The sequence below is a fragment of the Ostrinia nubilalis genome, chromosome 2 (genome assembly GCF_963855985.1).
Source record: "Ostrinia nubilalis chromosome 2, ilOstNubi1.1, whole genome shotgun sequence".
NCBI lineage: Eukaryota > Metazoa > Arthropoda > Insecta > Lepidoptera > Crambidae > Ostrinia > Ostrinia nubilalis.
Window position 1 is genome coordinate 13,541,359 of NC_087089.1, and position 27,284 is coordinate 13,568,642.

At 37.1% G+C, this 27,284-nt stretch overlaps 1 protein-coding gene across 2 annotated transcripts in view; it reads right to left on the reverse strand.

Moving 5' to 3' along the window:
• Positions 1–21,422: 21,422 nt before the first annotated feature.
• The window catches only part of LOC135084450 (uncharacterized), a 44,779-nt gene continuing 38,917 nt past the window's right edge, over positions 21,423–27,284 (reverse strand). Inside the window, exons 5-8 of one of the 2 annotated variants that reach the window (XM_063979238.1) lie at positions 26,872–27,090; positions 24,583–24,666; positions 24,387–24,472; positions 21,423–23,898 (exon numbers count right to left, since the gene is read on the reverse strand). In XM_063979238.1, the coding sequence (XP_063835308.1) occupies positions 23,760–23,898; positions 24,387–24,472; positions 24,583–24,666; positions 26,872–27,090 (528 nt within the window). In that variant the 3' untranslated portion in view covers positions 21,423–23,759. Of the gene's footprint in view, positions 23,908–24,386; positions 24,473–24,582; positions 24,667–26,871; positions 27,091–27,284 lie in introns of both variants that reach the window. The other variant, XM_063979235.1, reaches the window with a different exon arrangement.

The following is a 27,284-nucleotide window of genomic DNA, read 5'->3' on the forward strand; positions in this document are numbered from 1 at the left end:
GCCCTCCATTAACTTAAACTAGGTCTGTTTACATTTAGGAACCTGATGACCAGTTATCTTTATCAAAATACTTAATTTTCCTTACTCATTTTTGAAAAATCATAATTTCTTTGCATGTTTTTCCTGTGTTTAGTTTTTTCTAGCTTATGAAAAATAAGTACTAATGCAGTACAGTTTGCGAACAGGTATCTAAATTGAATGGCAAAAGCTCGTAGCATACGAGTCTTTAATTTTTAAGAAGTCTACAAGTATGAGCTTTCGTAGCATGCTACGAAATATTTGCTATGGTATATGTATTTATAGATACGAGTACCTATATAATATGACATGATATTTCTTCTAATGGCTTTCATAAAATAAAATATCAAACTAGAAGGATACGTAGAGTCCTTGGACTCTATCAAACACAGTTCATATTTTCGTGCCATTCCCAAGAAATTATTGGTGTATTATTTTCGACAAGGGTTATCGTACCTTCAGACAAACACCCGAAAGTCCGCAAAACAAGATATCAAGAGATCGTTGTACGTGAATAACGTCGATTTTCCAACGAAAACAATCCCATCAGCAAAAGAATATCCAGAGATTTATGACCCGAAATGACTCCGGGATTCCCTTTTCATATAACTACTGAGCAAGTTCCCTCTCATAATTTTAGATTCCCTTAGAGAATATTTTTTCCCGGACGCGGCAGCGAGAGGGCGGTGCGAGAGGGACGGGACAAAATCCATACTTATAATATTTGCAGCCGACACACACATACGAAGCTCGATTTAGCGCTCCGCGGAGAGTTTCGGACAGCGTATAGGGAGTTCCCTTTTTGACCAAAACTTAGGCTACGACTTTTTTACTTGATGAAAACTGAAATTCTGTTATTTCTTCTTTTTTGAACCGCATGGAGTCGACTCAATTAAATTTAGTCGACTTCAGGTTAATAGAGGGCTAGCGCGTCTCATGCCCCTTCTTTACTGATTGAAGAAACTATACTAACTTATTGTGGTGAGAAAGAACAGTAATATGAACTACAATATTAGTCCTTATGCCGTAATTATCGTCATTTTAAAATATTGTAGTCTGTGGTTTGGTACAAAAACTATCATTAAGGTACAAAATTCAAGATATCTGGGGGCACGGCAGTGCCCCCACCAAGTCGAGCAAAAAAGCGGCACGGCCGTACCATCCTTTTCTCGAAGCAATTCAGGCCATTTTCGACCGCCTGTAACTTCGTTGTGGATAAAACTAGAAGGCTGAATTTTCATTAGCTATGCAGGCATTGTAAAGACACGGTATATTTCAAATTTCATTCAATTTGAACCAGTAGTTTAAGAATTATAACGGGTCAAAGTTTCTTAATTTTGTCACTCACTGACTGACTCACCGATCATCAAAATTCTAAGGCACTTCTAGCAGACCTAGAAGCTTCAAATTTGGAATATAAGTAGTGTTTGGTGTATGAATCAAGGAAAAACTGAAATATTTGGGGGCACGGTAGTGCAACCGCCAAGTCGAGTAAAATTTTTCAATTTCGGTCCAGTTTTCTAGAACTTTCTGTACGCACTAAATAATTTAATTTACACGTGTTTTCATGCGATGGCCAAGTCAATGTATTTATGTAAAACGTTAAAGATTTCCTGGCCTGGACTTGGTATTACATGGATCTCACAACTTTTTACCGTAGAACAACTGAGTTGCGAGACTTGTTTTTTTTTGACAAGTATTGTTTTTGATGGGATGTAACTTATAGTTAAGAGAAGTTTTATGTTGTACAATTTGATTGAAGTATCTTGATGGTATACCACAAGATATGAAGAGAAATGAATTGACAATAAAAACTAAACTGACCTAGAACAGCTAAAAGCAGACAAAAAGAAAGAAAATTGGTTCAAAATATTTTCCAAACACGCTGTATCAGCCACCCGCCCCCGTCTCAACGTCGCGGCGCAGGAAAAAATGTACGACGCCATAAAAAATCACCGGCCATTCGCTCCCGCAATTTTTACCGGTTTTTTCCCCTCGGAGGGTCGGTCGCCATGGCAACGCCTCCCTCCTACGCCCGTCAATATTTTTATGGCTGGCGGTCTTCGCCGATTTTGATTTGGACTTTTCTTGCCGTTTTAGATTGGAAGGTTTCTTCGTTTTGATCTTGTTTTGCGCAGTCTGGGATTTGGAGAGTTATAATGTAATACATTGAGCATTATTCAGTATTTAGTGAGCGTTGAGAGAGAATCGGAAATGTGACTGATTTTATATTCAACTAGCTGACCCGGCGAACTTTGTTCCGCCTTAATGGTAATAAATAAGCAGACTTTTTTTTTAATTTCGAACGGGATAAAAAGTATCCTATGTCCTTCTCCTGGCTCTAAACTACCTCCCTGACAATTTTCAGCTAAATCGGTTCAGCCGTTCTTGAGTTATAAGTGGTGTAACTAACACGACTTTCTTTTATATATATGTATAGATGACACGTTAATTGTTGTAGGCTCAGGTAAAAAATATACGTTTCTTGAATTTTATCCAGATTTGCTGAAATAAAATGAAGATTTAGAAATGAAAATGAAATGGAACTTATAGATGGAATTCAATAAATTCATACGGACTACGATACAAAAAGGTACATGTTTTGTATTGCATTGTACCTAGTCCGTCTTATTTTATTGTACCTATATAATTTTAATTTATTATAAATTCTACAGAGGAAAGTAGCATAATTTTACTATATGAAATATCTAAAATCAAAAACTTTTCCTTTTGACTTGTCCACGATCGCTCGTCGTAATCTTTAGATCTTGTTTATGAAAACATACAAAAATATCGAAAGATGAAGGACTATCCATATGACATTCATCCTAAATGGGGGACCGTATATTATTTCCCTAATCCCTATATTTTCCGGGACTGGCAAATATTTCTTGGATAATTGATTTCCAAATATTAAGTTACCGCTGTTTGTCATGCTACTACTTTGGCAGAGCTTGATACATTCGCTTCGTTTGCTTAGCTCTGTAATTTTATACTTGGCTTGTTCAGATATTCTATACTTCTAATACCTAGGTGCCTACGTTGTATGTCATGTATTTATTAATTGGAAACGACTCTACATTATTCAAGTATTTTTATGTAAGTATAACTTATTTGTATGTGCGTATAACATGCGATTGCTTACATAGGTATGTAAGCAATCCACTTTTAGAGTCTAATATTATGTGTACTAGCGTGTATTTTTAGGGGGTTTTTGAAACAGGATTTTTTGAGAGTTTTTTAAAAATAACACCCTACAATATCCACCAATCAGCACTCGCATCACACCCTCTTCAATAAAAAAACGTATGTGGATCTTATTATGTAACCGCATAAAAAACTCCCCTAACTTTTTTACCATTTTTAAACGCACACTCATTGGCCAGGTTCCCCTTGTAAAAAAGTAACGCGTGCGAGCGCGTGCGCCGAGCCATTCAAATTCAAATAAGGAACGCACGCGCGTATGTAACACACGGCGGCTGCATCTTATTATTATAAACACCCATTCTATCCTGACCTCCCCTGATTTGAATCCCGAACGTAAACTAACCGCATTCGCGGTTCATCTAGCACTGGCCGCGCGTAAAAATACCGTGGAAAAAATATAAAATGAGTAGGGAAGTATTTTAAAAATAGAACAGTCCCCTTCCGATAGGGGAGTGACTGCTTGATATATTGTCGGAGTTACTTGGGATTTTAATAATACACAGCGTGTGTTGGTTCAGTGAGGCCGTAAGATTTGTCAATGTTGTGGCGCTATTTCTGGCGGGCGCGTGGCGCGGATTGTGTTTACCTGGAGTGCGGTCGAGTTACTGGCTTCCGGTGGCTCTGACATTGGCTGCCATGACATTCGATGCCGACCGATTTGAAATTTGAAAGCTCAACCAATGGAATATGGCTCTCTCTCTCTTATTGGGGAAAATGTTTTACATAATATGACCTTATTTCACTAAGAACCTAATAAAACAACAAAAGTATAACAATGTAACTGTACGAGTATAGTAAAGGCTGTAAAAAAGGTTGCCTCTGTATCTATCACATTTTATCATACACTACCAAAGTAACTAATAAATAGGTAATCTACATCCAGCACCTCCATAATCATTCAAAAAAGCGCTGTAAACTAGAACTAACCAGTTATTTTCCTCAAATACCTACTTTATCTTTATTAAAACCATGCCATCTAGCGTCTAATATACGGCCAGTACGAGCCGGCATAACTTTCCCAAAAAGAGAAAAATAAGGATCAATTTAATTATCATTACTCACGCTCTAAGCCCGGGTTAAAACCGTCAATTTATTATTATGGACCCGTATCTAATTTAAAACAACGCATGGCCGAATGGAGCCATTAGGTACGAGGGGATACATTGTTTTCGTACCGAGAACATAGGGGGAATCCTTGGGAGCAGAAAAAACAATTTAAAAATAAAATGAAATAATTATAAAAGGGAGGGCGAGCGCGTGTCATGCCAGCTTTTATTTATTTCAGTTCAGCTGTTCGGTTCGAAATTTAAAGACTGGCAGCATATAGGTTGACATGTGGTGGTGAAAAAAGTTTAATGAAAAAGTTAGTACCATAGACGCGTTATTTATTTTTCAATTGAAAAATAGAATGCAGGTGTCTTGTAACTTCTTGTAAGGTGTATATTCATAATTAAAGAGAAAAGTTGTTGAATACCAGTAATAATGCTACTCATTATCTATTACCTATCCTAAACTCATACTTTGTAACGCCGTAAGTAGGTGGTTACTTCGCCATTTTAGCCTCTGTTTTTCCTGAAGTAGAAATTATTGAGCAAAAGGTTGCCGAACAAAGATGTTCTTTCCATTTTCAATTTTTTCGAACAATTTTTTACTAGTATTTTGGACAAACCGGTTAAAAATTGTCCACTAAATAAACTAATCATGCATCTTTCAAAGACTGCCTTGGTCATAAAGTAATTAGCGGCATAGACAATAGACAACATGTTCACAGAATATAAAATTAAAAACGCAACATAAGGCCGCGCAGTCCCGCCCTAGCGTGGGCGGGACGGGCGTCACGTGCGAACCGCTTTGTTTTTTAAACGGACGGCAGCACAAAGCAAATTAATAGTATTTATGGAGACTATTAGGGTCAAATATGAGGCAAATTGGACCAGAGAGGATAATTATATCATTTTGTAGGTTTGACCATTAAAAAAACTCACTCTTGTTGGTAATTTTTATTCTGGTAGTTTAGGTAAGAAGACCAGGGTTAACACGTTTGAATCCCGTATAAACAGACATCCAAAAATAATATTTTCAAGATCAATTACCTATTGTACAATTTTTGTGCGAATATATTTGACCACTAAATAATAAAGTAGTACACCATCACGTTCGTCGTTTTAATTATAGATGTTTTTTTTTCTAAGAATTACTACTTTTTGTAACTATTTATCCCAAAAAATACAATAATTCATGATTGTTGGTTACCTAACCATATAAAGACAAACGGACGTGAACAGGCAAAATCTAAGTATAGATAAAGTACCAGACCAATGTGACTACCATACAAAACCCCGATCCAATGGTCGTCCGTCCATATTAATGTATGCGGGTGCTTTTAATTGATAAAACCGTGACTGGTGCGTCCCCACTTAACGCCATATTTGACAAGAGATCACGGACTGATAATGTGCTTGTAATAGAGTTATCAGCATGGGAAAATATTAGCTATTTGTCGCCAATATCATTTACTTTTAATTTCGCAGAAAAATTATTAAAATCACTTTAAAATTGTCCTAACCACCACTAACCCCACATAGTATGACGGAATCATGATCTGTGACTAACCCCCTCACTAATAAAAATAAAAAATAAACACTCGTTGAACAGTGTCTAAGTGATGCTTGGTATGGAAATGACATTTTATAGCAGTATTCAATAAGCGTGTAACTTTTTTTAAGGGGGTTAGTAAACAAGAAAAAAATCCTTGCAAAAAAGGTAGTTATAGTGTCCTATGTTCATAATAAATCTTTCTCATTTCTCAGTAACGTGAGTCAAAACTACTACATTTACTTTTTTACTAAGCGATGTCCCTTTTTATGCCTTTGCATAAAAAAAAACAATTTATTGTCTTTGGTCAACATTAATCTTAATTTGTCAAAGCATAGCGTAACGCAGAGGTGGCAGCCGTTATCTCGGGACATCTTGGCCACAGCAAGGACGTTGGTAACTTATTTTGATCTAATTGCTTAGAAGACCACCCCAAATTTTTCGGAAGTTACATTTTTTATTGAACAAAAAATATTCTTGTTTGGACAGTACCTATCCGATTTTAAAGTTCATTCCCAATTGTTTTTTTAACTAAATATTGAAGTTTCTGTATTCTTACATCAAATTAAGTTTTAATAAACTTATCATTATTAGTGACTTTTAATCTATGTAATAACGATTAGACATTATATTAAATAAAACATGATAAATTCTAAAACTTTCATATTTTTGCAGAGATGCAACTACATTACACATGCCACATATACATTATTCTTATTTACTTGCCTAATAGAACATATTAGGTAACTAAAAAACAAGCAGATCCGTTGAACACCCCTCGTAAAATCCACAAGTATGTAATCGACACTTTCTCGGACAACGTTATAAGTCTAAAATAACAAAACCCCAGCTGCCCGCTGTTAGCGCAGGGACATTTGGGACACATCTTTTTACAAAAGCCCCCAAAATGACCAGAAAAAAGCGTTCTTTTTACTCACAATGGCCGCTGATGCGAGGGTGGACGATCAATAATCGGTACGTGAAAAAAAGCACTAAAATAATTGTAAATTTTTCGGAAGGAGATTTATGTAGGCAGTAGTCATTGTGGTGGAATGTTATCCACTCTGCCCAGTGTCCGGTTGCAGATGTTTGGAAAAAATTGGATGTGTGTGAGTTCATAGATAACGCTGAGGTTCCGCACAGCTAGAAACATTTCGTCTGGACTATTGTGGTGAACCCGTCTCTTAAAATATGTCGCTTACTTGGAAGGGTTGACAGCTTAGGGATATAGCAAATTTATTTATGGAAAACTTTTAGTAATTTAAATAAAACATTTCATTATACGTGAAAGGCATATAGTTTTGTTTAGCGTTAAACGTTTGGTTTATTTACAGGACTCTATTTATTTACTTGGGTGATTCACAATAACGCAGCTTAATTAAAATATTACTATACAACGGCAGAACTCTAAAAAATAATGGACTAAAAAGGCAATTTCGGACTATTGTTGGCGATTCTGCCTATTCTGGCGGTTCTGTTTTCTCAAAACGTTACTCGCTTTTTAAGACGGCATTCATTCACTAATGATTGATGCACGCCTGTTAGAAAAGAAAGTCTAAGGCTGAGTTGCACCACCTAACTTTGACCGTAACTATAACGATAACCGGTGTTTTTTGTATGGAGTTTGACAGATTTTTGACGTTTGTCAAAGTTAAAGTAGATGGTGCAACCCAGCCTAAGTAGCGGCTCCTTTAAAGAGTTTTATCGGTATTTTACAGACTCAGCAAAAATGGTCGTAGGTAATTTAATTAAATGTGCAATTTAATGAAACTACTGATAATATCTATTTAGTCCCAATCGATTGTGGTTTTTTTTAAACCTATTTTTAACTGGAATTTTGAAAAATATCTGCAAAGTGTCTCAGCGATACAAGGCATGAGGCGTAAAAACAGCTAAGTGTGAAACGCTAGTCTGTGGATCCAGTTGACGAGGGTGAGTGAAGAGATGACAGACCACGTCTGCGCTTGGGATCCACGCGCCAAGTGTTTGTATTCGGAGGGCCAAGTGTGAGTTTAAATCAAACGTCAAAAAATGACATTAAATGTATGACGGATTGTACAGCGCCCCTAGCGGGAAACGTTCAAAAACTAAAATTTTCATATTTTTTTTAAACGCGCTCACTAGTGAGTGCGTTTGTTGTAAACTCACACTCAGCCCACATGACTGAAACCTTTGCCAGAGAAAATGAAATTTTATAAGGTTTAAAGTTTAGGTTAATTTTTACTTTGGACAACGACTGTGACTAATATGCAGTAATATGATTACAGACTATACAAATCAGTTAGCATTATTTGAAACCTAAATCAAACGTAAATATCAATAAAGTTAGAGGAGTTTATTGATATTTACGTTTCTTATTACGTTCCTTTTTACTGTCGCCAAAATGGTAAAGCCAACTTATTTACCTACTTATGTACTAAAAGAGAGACTAAAATACTTGTATGTAATGTATGTAAATATTGATTTTGTATCCGTTTTAGGTACCTAAGTTAAATATGTATTTTGAAACAAGTTAACATACTACTACATTACGAAAATGTGATAAAAAATTACAGCTAAATAATTTCTGTTATGTAAATTTATGTACATAAAAGTAAGAAAACATCATATTTGTCTATTGTTCATGGAATAGGTTAGTTTCAGGGGTTCACAGGTTTTTTTGCAATATGTCTGTAAATAATATTTGTTTATTCATTAGAATGTATGTTTAAAACTACTTCCCAATAGGTAGGTATACATTTGAGGAAAACACTTGTCTTGCTTTTGTACAATTAGCAAACAACTATTTTTTTCTTTAATTTGGTTCCTTAAATACTTAATAAAACATTGTAGGTATAGGTATTTCACAAAATGAAAACATAAGTCCATCTAGGCGTGAATGACGCGTTTTCTTTTTCAATTTTGACTCACATTATTAAAAACATTATGTATTTTTTCAAAATCTAAACAACTCTTTCTTGAGGCGAATAAAGTAGTAAGTGTATAATAAAACTGGCGTATTCTGTAATATATGGTTTTTAAGCCCGGCTCTAACAGCCATTTAAAGGCTAAACTATCTCCGTCACATGCAATGAAGACGAACGATCCAACTAATGAATGACTCGAGCGATGGCAAACACTAAAAAATTTGTAACAGCACTGTGAAGGTATTTTGCCTACGAAGATAGTTGTTGTGTCGCCCAGAGGAAGGCCGTCGCAGGAAGATGCAGATAGAAATGGCAATTACGCATGATTTATGTATTTCTGTAAAAAAATTCCTGTATTACATATGTAGTAAATAAGACAAGAATTAAATTATTACAAGCAAAAGTAAGATAGAACGTCTTTGTTGACTGTAATAAGCATATTCCTGTTTTGACTTTATCCTTGTTGATTAACTGTGATTTTATTCAAATTATTTTTATTTTGTACGGCTTGTAAAAACATTACTATTTTCTTACCTCAAAACACAAAACGAGTTCAAAACGTTTCCAAAACTACTCTGCCAACTTATTCTTTGTCCGTATTCGGTTCAGGGGGCGGGCGGCGCGTTCGACGCACGTCTTGCTTCGTTGCCGACTTTTTACCGCGCCTTTTTTCACCACAGACTAAAAATTTTTTCCACGCCACTAAAAAGTGGTGAAACTCGATGCCGGTATGCGGATGTATGGCAGTGGATTCCTTTGACATTGGCTGAATGAATTTATGTCTTCGCCGAATTGTGCCGTTAAATGGGAATATCTGAGACGAGTTTTGTAGTTTAGGTTATTTTATGTTTTAACTTTCCCATTATTATGTTTTAACCTATTACCACCTTTTTCTTGGTTTGCTGTTATGATTTCACATACAACACAACCTTGGCATCAGATTTTACGAGATGCCAAGACTTCTGAACCTTTGAACTGACTGAAACACGCTCCGCGAAAATTACCATCAGAGCACATGAGTTTTCATACTTTTTTGAAGAATTAGATTGATTCATGGGAACTTTGGGTCGAAAGAATCCTATGTACAGTAACTACTAATGTTGAGATTTCTTCGTCTCTTTTGATGTCAGACTTTGGAATTCGAACTAAGTCCGAGCAGCTTTCAAAGATATAAGTATTATTGTACGAGTATATTTGTCTAATTAGTTCAACATAAAAAGCTGTAAATTTTAATAATAAATCAAACCAGCAAGCGCATTTTCCGCGTAAAAAACCTTTTGCGTGCCGCGGGGTCGTTTCAGCATTTCTGCCACATTTTTTCTGCCTCAGCTGACTTGCGCTCGTTCTAGCAGGAAATGATGTTCAGGAATGAGGATATATTCTCGTTAATTTGCGCCATAAATCATCGGGTATGTTCCCTGTCGCGGGCGCCGGCCCTTTTTGCGTTTTGGCATCAGATTTCTTGGGGTTTTACAGCGTTTTTTGGACGCTAACGCTTAATGTTGATAGGGACTGTCATCTGAAATTTTCAGTTACAATCTTATTCAAGTTTATGGTACACAAACATAGGACAAATAGGTTGCGAACCTAATGAAGTACTTGTACGACACTGATGGAGACTCATCTGAAAATTTCAGTCACAATTTTCATTGAAGTTTATGGTACAGAAAAGCGAACGTATGACGTAGGTAAGGAATGAATGATGGCAAATAAACAAAAATATGAGTTGAATATAAAAACATTGTTATTTGAATCGCAGCTTAGTTTTGAGGCCTCTATAAGGAAATGGCACTCTTCAAAATCGTTTGAATTGAGTTTGAAATGTAACTTCGTCATCTTCTCTCTTTTATATCCAATAATTGTGTACAAGTGGTTCTAAGTCGCTGGAATTTGCGCTCAAAATGTTCTCTAGTCTACACTGTTATATTATTACTAGCGTTATATTATTGCACTTATTTGATATTACGATAACGTCCGATTGTTGTATATTTCGAAAATAAAAAACTAAGCGTACCCAAGAAACTTTCTTCCTCTTTCTAATATTGCCAGCTTCCACGGTAATATTATGATTGTATTGGGAATTGGCCAAGTCAAAGCCGGGGGTCTACTCTGTACGATGTCCGATTTCAATTGATATCATCATTTATGAAACCTCTACAATTAAGTTCATATACTTAGTAAAGATATGAGGACATCATGATCTACTAAACAAAACCACATTGAAATATTTTTAAACGAAATGTAAAAATTTTTAACGTTAAAACCTTTGAAAATAGTTTCACATTATCAGGCCTTCAGTAACATACCTAAATATAAACTTTTAAATCTGTGCAAAAATTTCAGTAAGTAATTACGAGGTTAACATTAATATTTACAATGATGATTGGTTCAACGCCAATCACGATCATGGCAAATTCTGAGTTTGATCTTTTTTCATAAAGATGCATCAAAAAATCTTCGGTGCACCGAAGATTTAAACTCTTGCTGTATTTTCATTGTTGTCTCTTTTCTCAAAGCGAAATCTTTCTAAGAGTATTAGTAACAACGACACAATAGGCTTAATTAATTAGAGAAATATAGAAATTAATTAGTTATACCCCAAAAACCCCAAAGTCGGTTATTTCGGTCACTACTAAAATCGTTTGTGACTTTAGTAGTGACCGAAATAACCGAATCGGAAATAAGATTGCCGTTGCATAGTAGACCCCTTAAGTTATCTGACCCGCGGGACCCCGCTTCCTTGCCAATACTTCTCGTATTAGATATGACAGGAATTATTGAGACATAAAAAACAAGTTTGTTTATAACTTCGCAGAAAATATGCTTTCGTGGGATTCTCACGAAATAGTCCGACAAGATTGAAATGAGTATTTGTCAATAAGTTATTGTGATTTTTTTCAGACATGCGGAAAATCGTGAAAAAAACTTATAAGTAAATGGTGAAGTTACATTATGTAGAATGGAAATACCTACACCATCATATTTAGGTACAGAAAAAATTTCAGACATCAGGTAAGTAATAGGTACTCCTCTGGTGTTACTTAATTTTTTACCCGAATGTTGTTCCAAGAATTTATTTTTACTTGGCAATCTCTAACCTCTCTCTATATCTCCATTCCTATACAGGTGCTTAACTTTAAATTGACTAACCCTTGTGGGAATTTAGGCTTAATATATGACTCTACATTCTTGAGGACGTTCAGGAAAAACCGGCCAAGTGCGAGTCGGACTCGCGCACCGAGGGTTCCGTACAAACCTGCAAGGTTTACAAAGTTCGTTCATTACGACAATCGAGTCATAACTATGGTATTTTTATTGCAAAATGAAATTCATAAGTTTATATTTATTAAAAAATATATATTTTTATTTTGTAATGTAACTAAAAATTTAAGGTTTTCGGAATTTTTCCTTTATGTGTGCTATAAAACGTTGCTTCATGCCAAATTTCAAGATTCTAGGTCGACTGGAAGTACCCTTTAGGTTTTGATTCCCTTGCGAGTACTTGCGAGTTTCAAAATATGCAGCTTAAATTGCTGTTTCTTTTGATTGCGTTGACATAGAAGTTTGATTTTGTTACAGCTTAAAGGTATTATAGACCTGATAGACTAAGAGCTAGTGAACGCCAGACCTACGTTATTTTATAAAGGCTGAAAGTTTGTCAGCGCATGCTCCCAACATAGCTAAGAACCATGGCCAAACATGAAGTTTGGGTCATGGTGGCTTTGGCAGACAGACGGTACTAAAGGTGTGTAAAATACCAACTTAATTACGTCAAAGTATAAAGGCTGATTTTTTGATATTTCCTTCAAAATGTTATTAGAAATGACGTCATTCATTGACAGACACCTACCATGGTGGCAGACCTTTGCCAGACACCTTAAAGTTCATGAAAATGTAGTCCTACTTACGTCATACTATAAAAGCTGATATTTGGGCACTTCTTCGAAATCGCATTCTTCGGCTGATTCATATGGACAAATTTCAAATTCAATTTTAGGTTTGTAACATAGACTCATATGAAAATAGGTACACCCAATAACATATATTTGGATAAGGGACTCGTTTTTGTAATGTAGTTTTCAAGATATCGACGTTCAAATATTTTGTGCCCATATGAATCAGAATTTGTTACATATTAATCAAAAATAGAAACAAAATTTATGATATTTATGTACAATTGGCTCTAAATTAAGAAAATAATCATATTATAACAAAAACAATGATCTGTTGTTATGAACAAATGCAACGATTCCACAATAATTCGTGAAAAAACATTTTTTTTAAACTTTAGTATACATCCATAATATTTTGTCATCATCATAATCATTTCAACTGAACATAAGCCTCTCCCAATGATTTCCATAATGACCGGTTGGTAGCGGCCTGCATCCTGCGCCTTCCTGTGGGAGGACGTTCTACACTGAGCTTTCCGGCACGTAGCTTCCACTCCAGAAACGTGATGGGATAGCATCATTTCTGTATACTATGTGTCCTGCCCATTATCACTTCAGCTTGCTAAAACATCGGACTATGCCACCATGCGACTTTAGATCGTTTACGGATCTCCTCATTACAGATTCGATTGCATAAAAAAAACAAGCATAGTCCACTCCAGTGTACACTATGCAACTTTGTGGTTCGTAAGCCTACAGTGAGAGGCCGCTTTTCAGTACAAATTGTCATCACTGATACACTGGATGTAGACTTTCATCTTATGGAACTAAGGTATTTTAGATGACTCTACCGAGCTGTATCACTTATTCAAGCTATTGTTGTTAAGACGTCCACCTACAAGGTGAAGAAGGTGAGATGAGCTTATAGAGGTTGTGGCAATGGCAATCAGTTAATCTCGAAATCATTGGAGGCCTATGCTCAGCAGTATATTATTATGTGCTATGGACGCCATAAGTGTAGCTGAAATAATAATAAAAATAAATAAATCTTTGGGCAATTTCATACAGCGCCATTTAGCTACAAAATAAGCAACAAATATGCTTGTGTTATGGTTGCTAGCTTAACGGATATACTACTTATTTACTGTTTAAACACAAATTATTCTTAACATAAAAATGATAATGTTTTTTTATTCATAACAAGACCGCAATCGCACCTGGTCTTAAGTGAGATGCAGTCTGGGATGTCATTCTTAGTTAAAAAACCCTTTTTTGGTGCTTGAAAGACCAAAAACTAATTTATTTTATGATTCATATAGGGCCCTGACCATATGAATCACGCACAGATAAATCAGTTTTTTGCCTAAAATCGAGCAAAACTTGTCATACATACAGACTACAGTGTTGTCACTTTTCTACATATTTATATAACCCAAAAGCATCACAAGAAAGACAGATTAGATTTTTAATCCAATAATGTAATTTTATAAAGTAGGCATTGTAATCAGCATGCCACCTGAACCAAGCACAGATGAATCAAGTATTTGCCTTCGTCACACCGGGTTCTAAGCCAACCAGCTCCACGTCTGCCTTCTAGCTCATCCGTTGCAAGATGGGCTTGCCTCCACGCCAGAAACCAGACTCTCATGATTAAAACCTGACCAGTTATGGTCAAGAACAGCTCACGCCATATGAATCAGTATTTTATGCCGGACACTGCTTATTTATTTTTTTACGAACAAACTAACTTCATTAAAATTATGACACATTTTTTTTGTAGAAGGACAACTCATTAGCTTTCGAAATAATTTTAATTTATATTGATATATCAAAAGGAAAATGCTACATCAACCATTTTGTTCCGGAAAATGGCTAACGGACACACCATATGAATCAAAGAATCACACTTCAAATATTTTTATTTTGTATAAAGACAGCAATTATGTCAAAAATGTAATTTGCGCCAGATAGGGCTATAGCTAAGCTATACGAAAAAAAATATTGCATGCCATTTTGTTAGTTGGTTACAGAACTATACCCAAAGACATCGAAAATTTTGCCTCCGAAGAAATACCCATTTACATAAAATATTTGAACTATCATTTGATGAAGTTTCCTCATCAGCCAGACACTTCTGATGGTTCCTTCGCCTTGCCAGACAGCTTTTAGGGTGGCTGAAAGTGCGAACGCGAGGCACTATAAATATTGTTTTTTGTACTTTTTCTTAAGTTACTCAAGTATTTGAGTCTGTATATCATCATCTCATGTTGATGAGCTGATGATGGAAGGTAAGTACAACTCCTTAAGGCTTAGGTAATCCCTAATTTTAAAGTGATTACCTCTGAAAGTTGCCTAGAGTAAAGTTCTTAGCAACATTAGCATTACCCATGTTAATGCTAATGTTGCTAAGAACTTTACTCTAGGCGTTTAGCAACTATTTTGAAGAGAAAATTTGTGGCACCACATTTTCCGTGTATATAAATTCTAGTAAGGATTTGGGGGTCCTAATTCAATATAGAATTGTTATAGAATTATTTGATACTATAAATTTGATTATACTATGCATAGTAATAGATATATCGTGATGGTTTCGCTGGAAGGATACTCTGCAGCGCAACCACTTTCAATAACAAAATACGGCAAAACCTGAGACATAGTTTTTTTTAAAATAGGACTAGAATTTTATAGACATTTCAAAGATTTATTTTAGAAACTTACACTAGTTAAATCAAAAGTAGTTCCGCCGGGGAGCATGACGTGAATTATCCTACAACTCCTAAGCGTTAAGGAGTTGTACCTTCCATCAACATGGGATGATGACTACCTGACTAGCTGATGCAAACACCCAAATAACTTTAGAAACTATACTTATATATACTGGTTAAAGAATTGTCCTCCAACTCCTAAGCCTTAAGGAGTTGTACTTACCTTCCATCATCAGCTCATCAACATGAGATGATGATTTACAGACTCAAATACTTAAGTAACTTAAGAAAAAGTACAAAAAACAATATTTATAGTGCCTCGCGTTCGCACTTTCAGCCACCCTAAAAGCTGTCTGGCAAGGCGAAGGAACCATCAGAAGTGTCTGGCTGATGAGGGAACTTCATCAAATGATAGTTTAAATATTTTATGTAAATATCAGCTTTTATAGTATGACGTAAGTAGGACTACATTTTTATGAACTTTAAGGTGTCTGGCTAAGGTCTGCCACCATGGTAGGTGTCTGTCAATGACTGACGTCATTTCTAATAACATTTTGAAGGAAATATCAAAAAATCAGCCTTTATACTTTGACGTAATTAAGTTGGTATTTTAGACACCTTTAGTACCGTCTGTCTGCCAAAGCCACCATGACCCAAACTTCATGTTTGGCCATGGTTCATAGCTATGTTGGGAGCATGCGCTGACAAACTTTCAGCCTTTATAAAATAACGTAGGTCTGGCGTTCACTAGCTCTTAGTCTATGAGTATTTGGTATGAATTTCAATTTAATACCTCTACGCTTTTATGAGGAAATGGGTAGTAAGTTTAAAATTATTAAAAAAATATATATTATGTGATGTAAGTAAAAATTTATGGTTTTCGTAATTTTTCCTTTATCTATGCTATAAGACGTTGCTTCGTACCAAATTTCAAGATTCTGAGTTCACGGGAAGCACCCTGTAGGTTTTGATTCCCTTGCAAGTGTCGAAAATTTGCGGCATAAACGGCTGTATCTTTTGATTGCGTTGGCTTAGAAGTTTGATTTTTTCACAGCTTCAAGGGACAGTAGACCTGAGTAATTGATATAAATTTCAGCTTCATACCTTCACGCGTTCCTGAGAAAAAGGGTCTTGACAGACGGACGGACAGACGGACAACACAGTGATCCTATAAGGGTTCCGTTTTTTCCTTTTGAGGTACGGAACCCTAAAAACCATCAGTCACACAATACAACCGTTTTGGATGCACCCAATTAGGACGAACCTCGGAAATGCCTCGCGGTTCAGGGTTCGCGTCCCGTGAGACCCCGCTCGTTAGTCCCACCTGCCTCCGCACGTGGACAGTGGCACTTGAAACTTTTTCTGCTACAGGATTTCACACTTTCGAAGCTGTATGTTCGCGGTTTCCTTCGCTACAGTTTACTTTTTTGTTATGTCAAATGGAACGCATTTGAATTTTGAATGTTCCGAATGATTCTAGATTTGAATTTAAATAATGTTTCTTTAAAATAAGATTTGGTTGATCGAAAAAAAATAGACGTTCTTTTGTTTCAAAAGTGTTGTGATTATTTTATCATTAGATTTCACTCATTTCAGTGGAATTATTTTAGAGGTTTGTAACTTTTTGTAATCTTTGGTTAACATTGTAGGGTTGAACCAATCGTAATCATAACTTTAGGATAGTTCGAAAAATTAAGATAATTCTGACTATACGAGTCATTCGTCCTACTCATAAACTTATCCCTAAAGTTGATGTAACCATAATAGAAGACGTGGAAAGACGAAGTAAATCCATACTAGATAGACTAATAGGAAATAATTCTACATAAAAGTAATCTTTCTTAAATATTTGTCGGCCGTTAGGTGTAGTGGTTCAAAACGGACTACTATGCCGAGAGGTCCCGGGTTCGATTCCCGGCCGGGCAGAAATTGAAATGATGAATTTTAATTTCTGTGACGGGTGTTTTCTATGTATATTATGTATTTACAAAAAAAAAGTATTTAAGTATGTTTATATCCGTCGTCTAGTACCCATAGTACAAACTTTGCTTAGTTTGGGAATAGGGGCGCAGTGTAAAATGTCCAAGGATATTTATTATTATTTATTTATTTATTATTATTTCTGTGCATGGGAATCGGAATAATCTTCAAAGACCCTTTATATCCAGACTCGGTCATCAACATTATCCATCAATGGGTTCACAATAATCAGGATCTATCAAAAAGTGTCATCTGTTGTAACAAAGCATTTTGAAAAACATAAACCTTCCCCGAAGAAAGCAACTGCACAACATTTCTCCGATTTTTTCTGGAACACACCTTGCGGATGTTGCATTCAAATATTTCAATAGAACGCAAAATATTAACCATTTACATCAATCCTTCATCTTTTGCCTTTTTCAGATCATTTGTTGAGTACACCCACGCGAAGATCACATAATATGTCAAATGATGTAGCTCTAATAACAATAGTAGTAAGGACGAAAAAGTTGCAACTTCAAATAGCGACTGTACCCACTTGCGCAGCGATTATTTGACAAAAATCTCTCTCCAGATTTGTTTACCTGTACCAAAAGGTGTATTTGGACCATATTTTGGGTTAGAGGAGAAAGGGGCAATCCATTTAACATAATGATGAAAATTGTCCAAGTGAAAATGAAAAAGCTGCTATGAGACGTTATTTTAAAGGTATAATTAAAGTAGTCCTGAAACATTAACGTTCTATATAAATAAATTATTATTTTTAATCGTAATTGTAATTGTTATCACAAACTTCGTAAAAAATCACAATTTAAATAAATATCGACTCGTCTATTTGGTTTTCTTGTTTTAAATTAGGTAAGTTGAAATTACGATTATTGACGTTTTAGAACTTTTCAGATGACATTGGTTTGGAATTTTAAACTTTTTTTTTAATATTGTGTCCATTTTGTTCTCATTCACCCTTCGCACAAAGCTGCAGGACGGGTTGAGTGAGCATGAGTGGGTGAAATGAAACGCATTGTACATAATAAGTGTTTATTTGCTATCCCATCTGCCGGGCATGTGTATGACAAATGTATTTTATTGTTATGTAGAAACTACGTGGGTGAAGTTTTTGCACAATCCTTTTATTTAAGTAGGTACTTCATTATATTTTCAGCTTTTTGACCATGTCTAGACTATTTAGGTCTAATATTATTTCTGAGGCTCAGTTCTGAGTTCATATTCCTAATTCCTATCCTAAATTGAAGCTTATTATATTTCTGTGTCTGTGCGGTTGCCTCTGGTAAGATTTGAGACATGACCTTTTGCTTTTCGGGCAGCCGTTCTTCAGTGAAAAGTCGTCGTTAACTAATTTTAAATATTACTTGTTGCTCTATGAAATTCATTATTGCGAATTCCATTTAAAGCTAATTTAATTACCTATTCACATTTTTTACAAAGTAGGTCCGTAAAATACTTAGGTAAAGTCGAGAATAGAGAAATAGAGAAGAATTTTGTAGGAAAATAGCATGATGTGCCATCCCACGTCGTCTGTAAATCTAGGTAATGACAATGACACCGGTCTATAAAGTTTATGATGGTTTCAGACACAAATCGATAACTAGGTTGTGATAAACGTTCAATAAATTCTATTTTATAACCATGTCCAGACTCCAGACATAAATGCCTGGTTAAACACCGTAATGCCCATTATAAAACCCCATCCTAAACGCATTGACGGTTACAATAACATGTTACTTTTACTGTTATTGTTATTTATTAGTAACGCTTTCTTTCTATTGTTTATTGTTGTTATTTTCAACAGAACAGGAACATTCTCAGATTCAAACAGTTCTTGAGGTCTTATCAATGTCTTTCAAAAATAAATGAGTCCATTTAAAACAAAAATAAAGTACAGCAAACGGTAGGTACTTCGTCGTTACACATAGAACTGGTCCAATTTCCCACAAAAGGAGAGCAAGAAAAAAGGATCAGGTACAGATTTTTTCGCCAAAATTTAGGGTTTGCATTTAAATAAAGTGCGGAGAAAGTTTTGTACAAAAATAACGTCCACGGCTTTTTATTGTTACATTTTAGCAAAAAATAAACGGACCCTTTCTTCGAAATGTTCGTCCCAACAAAAGGGTTTTGAATTTCACAAACAGATGTGTTTTTTCTGTTCGATCGTTACATTGTGGGATTTTAAAAGAATTTGTAAATATGTTGATTTTATGTGAAATTCTGTGAAGTATGAATATTCGAACATATCGATTGACTATACTCTCCTTTTTTTATTTTTTTTGTTAGGCTTATAATAATCCAACCGAAATTAGGTTCTGTTACGAAAATATTTCAAACTAGCGGCCGCCCGCGACTTCGTACGCGTGGATCCCGTTTTACCCCCTTCATCTATCTTACGCGGTTTAGATTTTTTCATACAAATGTTTTTTCCCGCTAACTCCCGTTCCCGTGAGAATTTTGCGATATCCTGTTGTAACTAAGCTTTAAATTTACTAAGGTACCTGCATGCCAAATTTCAAGCGTCTATCTTACGTGGCTTAGATTTTTTCATACAAATGTTTTTTCCCGCTAACTCCCGTTCCCGTAAGAATTGTGCAATATCCTGTTATAACTAAGCTTTAAGTTTACTAAGGTACCTGCATGCCAAATTTCAAGCGTCTAACTTAAGCGGTTTAGATTTTTCATACAAAAGGATTTTCCCTCTTGTTACCGTTTCCGTGGGAATTTCGGGAATTCCTTGTTGTAACTAAGCTCTAAGTTTACTAAGGTACCTACATGCCAAATTTCAAGCGTCTAATTTAAGCGGTTTAGATTTTACATACAAAAGGATTTTCCCGCTAATTCCCGTTCCCGTGGGAATTCCTAAGTATCCTATAACCTGCCCAGGAGTATGAAGAATAATTGTACCAAGTTTCGTTAAAATCCGTCGAGTAGTTTTTGTTTCTATAAGGAACATACAGACAGACAGACAGACAGACAGACAGACAGACAAAAATTTTACTGATTGCATTTTTGGCATCAGTATCGATCACTAATCACCCCCTGATAATTATTTTGAAAATATATTTCATGTACAGAATTGACCTCTCTACAGATTTATTATAAGTATAGATAATTTAGTTATCTTTAGTAAAAATCCAGATAATTTTTTAATCAAGGAACCCGAAATACTTATTCTCAACTTCAAAAAGAGGAGAAGTGATTTTTCACTTCTCAATGAGTCAAATTCAAAAATTTTCGCTTTGAAACATTGATTTCTATTCCGTACCCACAACCGCAGAGTGTAAGCACTTAATCTAATATTCTGTACACGCCAGAATCGTTCTTAATTACATGGTGAACTTTAGACTCACGGAGACAAGAAAATTGCCGGTATGACGTGCGCTTTGATAGGCACTCACCTTTAGTGCCCTTTGCCTGTTTTTAATATTTAAGAAACAATATTGGCTACTGGGAAACGAGTAGTGAAATCAATAACGAAATTAGTGTAGGTAAGGGCTACCTTTTCTTTTTTTTATTATTTTCTATTGACGTTCATAAGTGCCACTTGTGGTCTAAACTGAATAAATATTTTTGATTTTGATTTTTTTATTTTGGTACTACTGTTTGTCTGGATGTTGTAGGTGTTTTGAAAAATATGAACACTAATGATTACTCAAAGTAGCTGGAAAGAGAGAAATATAGAGCACTAGCTTTCCGCCCGCGGCTTCGCCCGCGTGGAATTTTGTCTGTCACTGAAAAACTTTATCGCGCGCGTCCCTGTTTCAAAAACCGGGATAAAAACTATCCTATGTTCTTTCCCGGGACTCAAACTATCTCTATGCCAAATTTCATCAAAATCGGTTGCGAGGTTTAAGCGGGAAAGCGTAACAGACAGACAGACAGACAGAGTTACTTTCGCATTTATAATATTAGTTGGGATTGTGTAGATGAGAAGTTCAGGAAATATTATCAAAATTCCCGACATTTTCCTATGATTTGGAAAAAAACTATAGATTTTTGAGAATATTAAGTTTCGATCAGGGGATTTTTTACATCTCTCCTACAAATAGATAGAGAGTATTATTATTCGTTTGGATAATATTTTGCTGAAAATTATAATGAAACACAGATTGTTTTTTTATTTTTATTCAATAAATCTAATTGCTTACAGTGTAAAAACTTAAATTAAGCTTATATCTAGGCATTACTTAAAGTAATTATTCCGTAATAAATGCATTCAATTACATGTGTAATCTCATTAGGCAGTTTATACAATTACGTCTATAAATTAATTATACAACCTAATTTAAAAGCTGTCATCGCTAAAGCTTCCGTCATTGGAAGCTTTTTGGACAAGAACTGTACTTGCTACATGAATCATTTTAAGGGTTAAATAACGATAATTTAGCCCATATTCGGAAGAATAAATCAGAACTATGTCATTCTCTTCGACAAGCATGTCTTTAGGTACAGTTACACTCATGCTCATAGAATTTCATGCTTATTAGCGTGAAACAAGCGTGCTCGAACAACTCAAAATGAGCATGCTTATTATTAGCAATGTTTCGACACACATGCTAATTGCTACTAGGTGTGTAGCAATGCTCAATAGTGGCATGCTTTCGTGCTGGTAACGAAGTGTAACTGTACCTTTATGTTAGAGTCAAATGCTAGCAAATCGAAGGATGATCACACACTCAAGCTATGCATGAAAAAGTGAACATTTCACAATAACACAACTCTATTCCGACCTTAAAAAATTGACATGACGTTAATTTATACTAAAATACTGACATAAAAAACCGTGTATTATCTCGTAAAAGGTATTTCTCACGTATTTAAACAGTTAAACAAACATAATTGTTTTCAAAACGCAAACAAAGATGTAAAAATATATGTTAGGTACGTGCGTCACAAATACATATTTCGTAAAAAATACTTATGTTCAGTGAAAAAGCTAATTTAAATATTTGTTGTTACCTACTTAGCCTTGTAAATTAACATTGTTAATTAAGTAGTTATTGAATATCATTACAACAGTGTTACAAACAAAAAAGTACATTTTGTACTTAGCATAACTGAAATCGTTGAATATTTTCATCATTTAGGTCATTTATGTCCGTTTTCACCATCAATCCCTAATTTTTAAGTGACCCCTATGAAAAATTCCTGTTAAGTGTTACCATAGAGGTCACTTAAAAATAAGGGATTGATGGTGAAAACGGGAATTATTCTCCACTGCAGGAGCACGACCCTCCGTAATTTACCAGAAGCAAATGGAGAACTTAACCTAGACTTCTCTCAGTCATAAATGCAATTAGGTACATAAATAAAATAAATACATGTTCATGATTCAATGCAGCAAGTTTCCCTGAAATTTCTAACCGCTATACCCCGAAAAATAGGATTAAATGCAACGAATGGCAAGCTTGTCGTATTGAAAGACCATTAGTTACTAAAAACCTGGTTGAAATAAGAAACTATTCTAAACACGAAAAATATTGACCTTTTTCTACTGGCTGAAAAGTACGAAAGCAAGTTTTAGTAAATAAATAAACTTGCAATTTGATTTGAACATAGTTTATGTCTACGACTACGTATTATTTCAATAGACCTTTTAAAAGGCCTTAGAAAATTTATCCCCGGTATTAGAGAATTCAACTGATTCAAGCCAGTGATTGAATGGTTGAATTTTATTTGATAATTGAGCTTGAAGTCACTTTGTGACACAATAAAATTAAAAGTAAATGCAAAGTTTATACAAGTTATTTTTTGAAACGTCTCGTTTACGAACAAAAAGATCGTAAATTTAAACATCTCTATCAAACTCATGTATTATCAATACCTATACAAAATTAAATTGAAAATTAAAGTCAGTCTCAAGCAGGGGTTCCCAACCTTTATAGCGCCCATTCAATAATTTTTTAAAACATTTTTGATAATCCTTCTTTTTAAATTCTAATAAATAAAGTTACAACATATTTCAATAAGTAGAGCTTCATAAATAGCACATTAGACGTAACATCTTGACGTTGAAATTGTCTTTATTCTCATACATAAGAGCTATTATAGCAGTGCAACTGTTACGCTTTATATGCCCTCAAGATTGCCTACCCAATCATAGATGCACCACGTAAGCTTCTTTGTGAATCAAGCAAGTCATACTGATGTCTTGACTCTTGTCTTACCAAAAACTAATCAAACTATTATTATTATAAAGAGAAAACAAACTAATATCATAATGCGGAAACTAATTATTTGTTTGTATGTATTTTGATTTGAATAGGCTCCAAATCTACTGGACCAATTTGAAAAAATCTTCCACCATTTGAATCCTACAGAGCATGAAATCGACGCGAGCGGGCGGCGCGCGGCGATGTGAACCCTAAATTATCTGATGAACAACGTACAACTTCGCCGGGCCAGCTAGTTCAAAAACATTGGGAAGGGAACCCCTCTTCCTTAATCTACATATACAGGTCGAAGTCCAGTCCGCTCCCTCCGCTCAGGTAGTCGTAGAGGTAGACCGCCATCTCGTCTAGGGCCTCGAACCGGGGGTCGCTGAGGGGATCGTCGCGGAGGGATCGGGCGGACCGCGAGAGGGACCTGTGGAAGCTGTTCCAATTAGTTTTTTACTGCTTATTTAATCTAGAATTTTAAGGACGACATGACAGTACAGCTATTTTCTGATGCAAATTAGCACCACTACGTTGCACATCTTTGATTAAAATAGACTAGTTTGCATAAGTCAAACTCTCAAAAAGTCAAACCAGCATAAGGGTCAAATGTGCATAAAATCAAAGTCACCTAACCTTACCTATGTTTGTCTATTTGAGACTTTTAAGTACCTTATGCTACGAGTCGTAGCAATCCATATAACTATAACATAGGTAAAACCAATGCTTAACATCAGTTTTCCCAAAGGCTACAAGATTACAAGTCTAAATTAATCTTCTAAGTATGTTAACTGATAAATAAATGAAGAGACAAAAGAACCATTGAAATCAAAGGTTGCTAACTAGACCATTCTCGTTTGAATTGACTAAACAGTTGGACAGCAGAAATAAGAAGGAATTTAATTTAGAGATACTTACCTAAAATCGGTGTCAGTGTCCAGCTCCTCCTCAGTGGTGAATCTTTCGCGGATGTCTTTCATGATACACGCCTCCAGCTTCTTGTGCTGAAATACAAAATTGTTATATAGAGCTTATCTGTATCTATCTAGTAGATAATGAAGGTACCTACAATATCTGCATAGTTGGTGAATTTGAGTTACCAGTTTTACTTTACCTTATAGCATCGGAAGAAGAACATCGGCTTGATCAGCTCCTGTGACAACGGCGCCATATCACGCTTCACGTCTGGCACGCATTGCTGCAAAAATCAATTTATTTAGCATCAGAAACAACACTACAAAAATCAACAGTTTGAACTGTTGATTTACTGACAGTTGATTACCAAACTAAACCAAAATTCAACCTAAAATTATGCTTGAGTACCGAAAACTTGCACTCCCAAACTCTCTTTTCCTAAACTATCCCTTCAGTTTTAAAGACTGACAATAACTGATGATCAGTTGGCTGAGGGCCCTCTGATGTATCACACACGTGATGTTCTTGACGCGAAACGAGAGATCAGAGACTACGTGTACGTAAACTTACAGAGAACTTCCTGCAAAACTGCAGCCCGTCCTGGATGTCGCCCTTGAGTTCCGAAGACACCGGCAGGTCGCTGATCCGCTGCGTGATCTGCTCGTAGTTGGGCACGAGGTTCACGTGGCCGAGCTCCTGCATCACGCACGTGACGTAGCTAGATCGTGGATCACTTCTACTCACAGAGAACTTCCTGCAGAACTGCAGCCCGTCCTGGATGTCGCCCTTCAGTTCCGAAGACACCGGCAGGTCGCTGATCCGCTGCGTGATCTGCTCGTAGTTGTGGTTCACGTAGCCGAGCTCCTGCATCACACACTCATGTAGCTAGCTCGTGGATATCACGTCTACTTACAGAGAACTTCCTGCAGAACTGCAGCCAGTCCTGACAACGGACAAACATACACCGGCGGGTCGCTGATCCGCTGCGTGATCTGCTCGTAGTTGGGCTCGAGGCTGTGGTCTACGTAGCCGAGCTCCTGCATCACGCACGTGATGTTCTAGATCACGTCTAATTACAGAGAACTTCCTGCAGAACTGCAGCCCGTCCTGGAATTCCTGGATGTCGCCCTTGAGTTCCGAAGACACCGGCAGGTCGCTGATCCGCTGCGTGATCTGCTCATAGTTGTGGTACACGTAGCCGAGCTCCTGCATCACGCACGTGATGTAGCTAGCTCGTGGATATCACGTCTACTTACAGAGAACTTTCTGCAGAACTGCAGCCCGTCCTGGATGTCGCCCCTGAGTTCCGAAGATACCGGCAGGTCGCTGATCCGCTGCGTGATCTGCTCATAATTGGGCTCAAGGCTGTGGTCCACGTAGCCGAGCTCCTGCATCACGCACGTGATGTAGCTAGCTCGTGGATCACTTCTACTCACAGAGAACTTCCTGCAGAACTGCAGCCCGTCCTGGATGTCGCCCTTCAGCTCGGAAGACACCGGCAGGTCGCTGATCCGCTGCGTGATCTGCTCGTAGTTGGGCTCGAGGCTGTGGTCCACGTAGCCGAGCTCCTGCATCACGCACGTGATGTAGCTAGCTCGTGGATATCACGTCTACTTACAGAGAACTTTCTGCAGAACTGCAGCCCGTCCTGGATGTCGCCCTTGAGTTCGGAAGACACGGGCAGGTCGCTGATCCGCTGCGTGATCTGCTCGTAGTTGGGCTCGAGGCTGTGGTCCACGTAGCCGAGCTCCTGCATCACGCACGTGATGTAGCTAGCTCGAGGATCACGTCTACTTACAGAGAACTTCCTGCAGAACTGCAGCCCGTCCTGGATGTCACCCTTGAGTTCCGAAGACACCGGCAGGTCGCTGATCCGCGGCGTGATTCGTAGTCGGGCTCGAGGCTGTGATTCACGTAGCCGAGCTCCTGCATCACGCACGTGATGTAGCTAGCTCGTGGATCACTTCTACTCACAGAGAACTTCCTGCAGAACTGCAGCCCGTCCTGGATGTCGCCTTTCAGTTCCGAAGACACCGGCAGGTCGCTGATCCGCTGCGTGATCTGCTCGTAGTTGGGCTCGAGGCTGTGGTCCACGTAGCCGAGCTCCTGCATCACGCACGTGATGTTCTAGATCACGTCTACTTACAGAGAACTTCCTGCAGAACTGCAACCCGTCCTGGATGTCGCCTTTCAGTTCGGAAGACACCGGCAGGTCGCTGATCCGCTGCGTGATCTGCTCGTAGTTGTGGTTCACGTAGCCGAGCTCCTGCATCACGCACGTGATGTAGCTAGCGTGGATCACTTCTACTCACAGAGAACTTCCTGCAGATCTGCAGCCCGTCCTGGATGTCGCCCCTGAGTTCCGAAGATACCGGCAGGTCGCTAATCCTCTGCGTGATTCGTAGTCGGGCTCGAGGCTGTGATTCACGTAGCCGAGCTCCTGCATCACGTACGTGATGTAGCTAGCTCGAGGATCACGTCTACTTACAGAGAACTTCCTGCAGAACTGCAGCCCGTCCTGGATGTCGCCCTTGAGTTCTGAAGACACCGGCAGGTCGCTGATCCGCTGCGTGATCTGCTCGTAGTTGGGCTCGAGGCTGTGGTCCACGTAGCCGAGCTCCTGCATCACGCACGTGATGTTCTTCACGCGTGTGCCGGCTGGCCCGCGGGAGATGACGTCGAGGCGCTCACGGAGGTCCATATCACGCTGTTTCAAAGCAAACGATCTTTATTTGCACATCGATAAAGTTAGAAGTCGAAGAACCTACATCTATTGAATTTTAGATTTTTATCACGGGCTGTGCCCCCAATGTCTTAAAAGTCACCGACTGAAAATCAGCACCTCTCTGACACGACTAATGCTGAGTTGAGACTCTGACTCTGACTCTTGAATTTTGCACA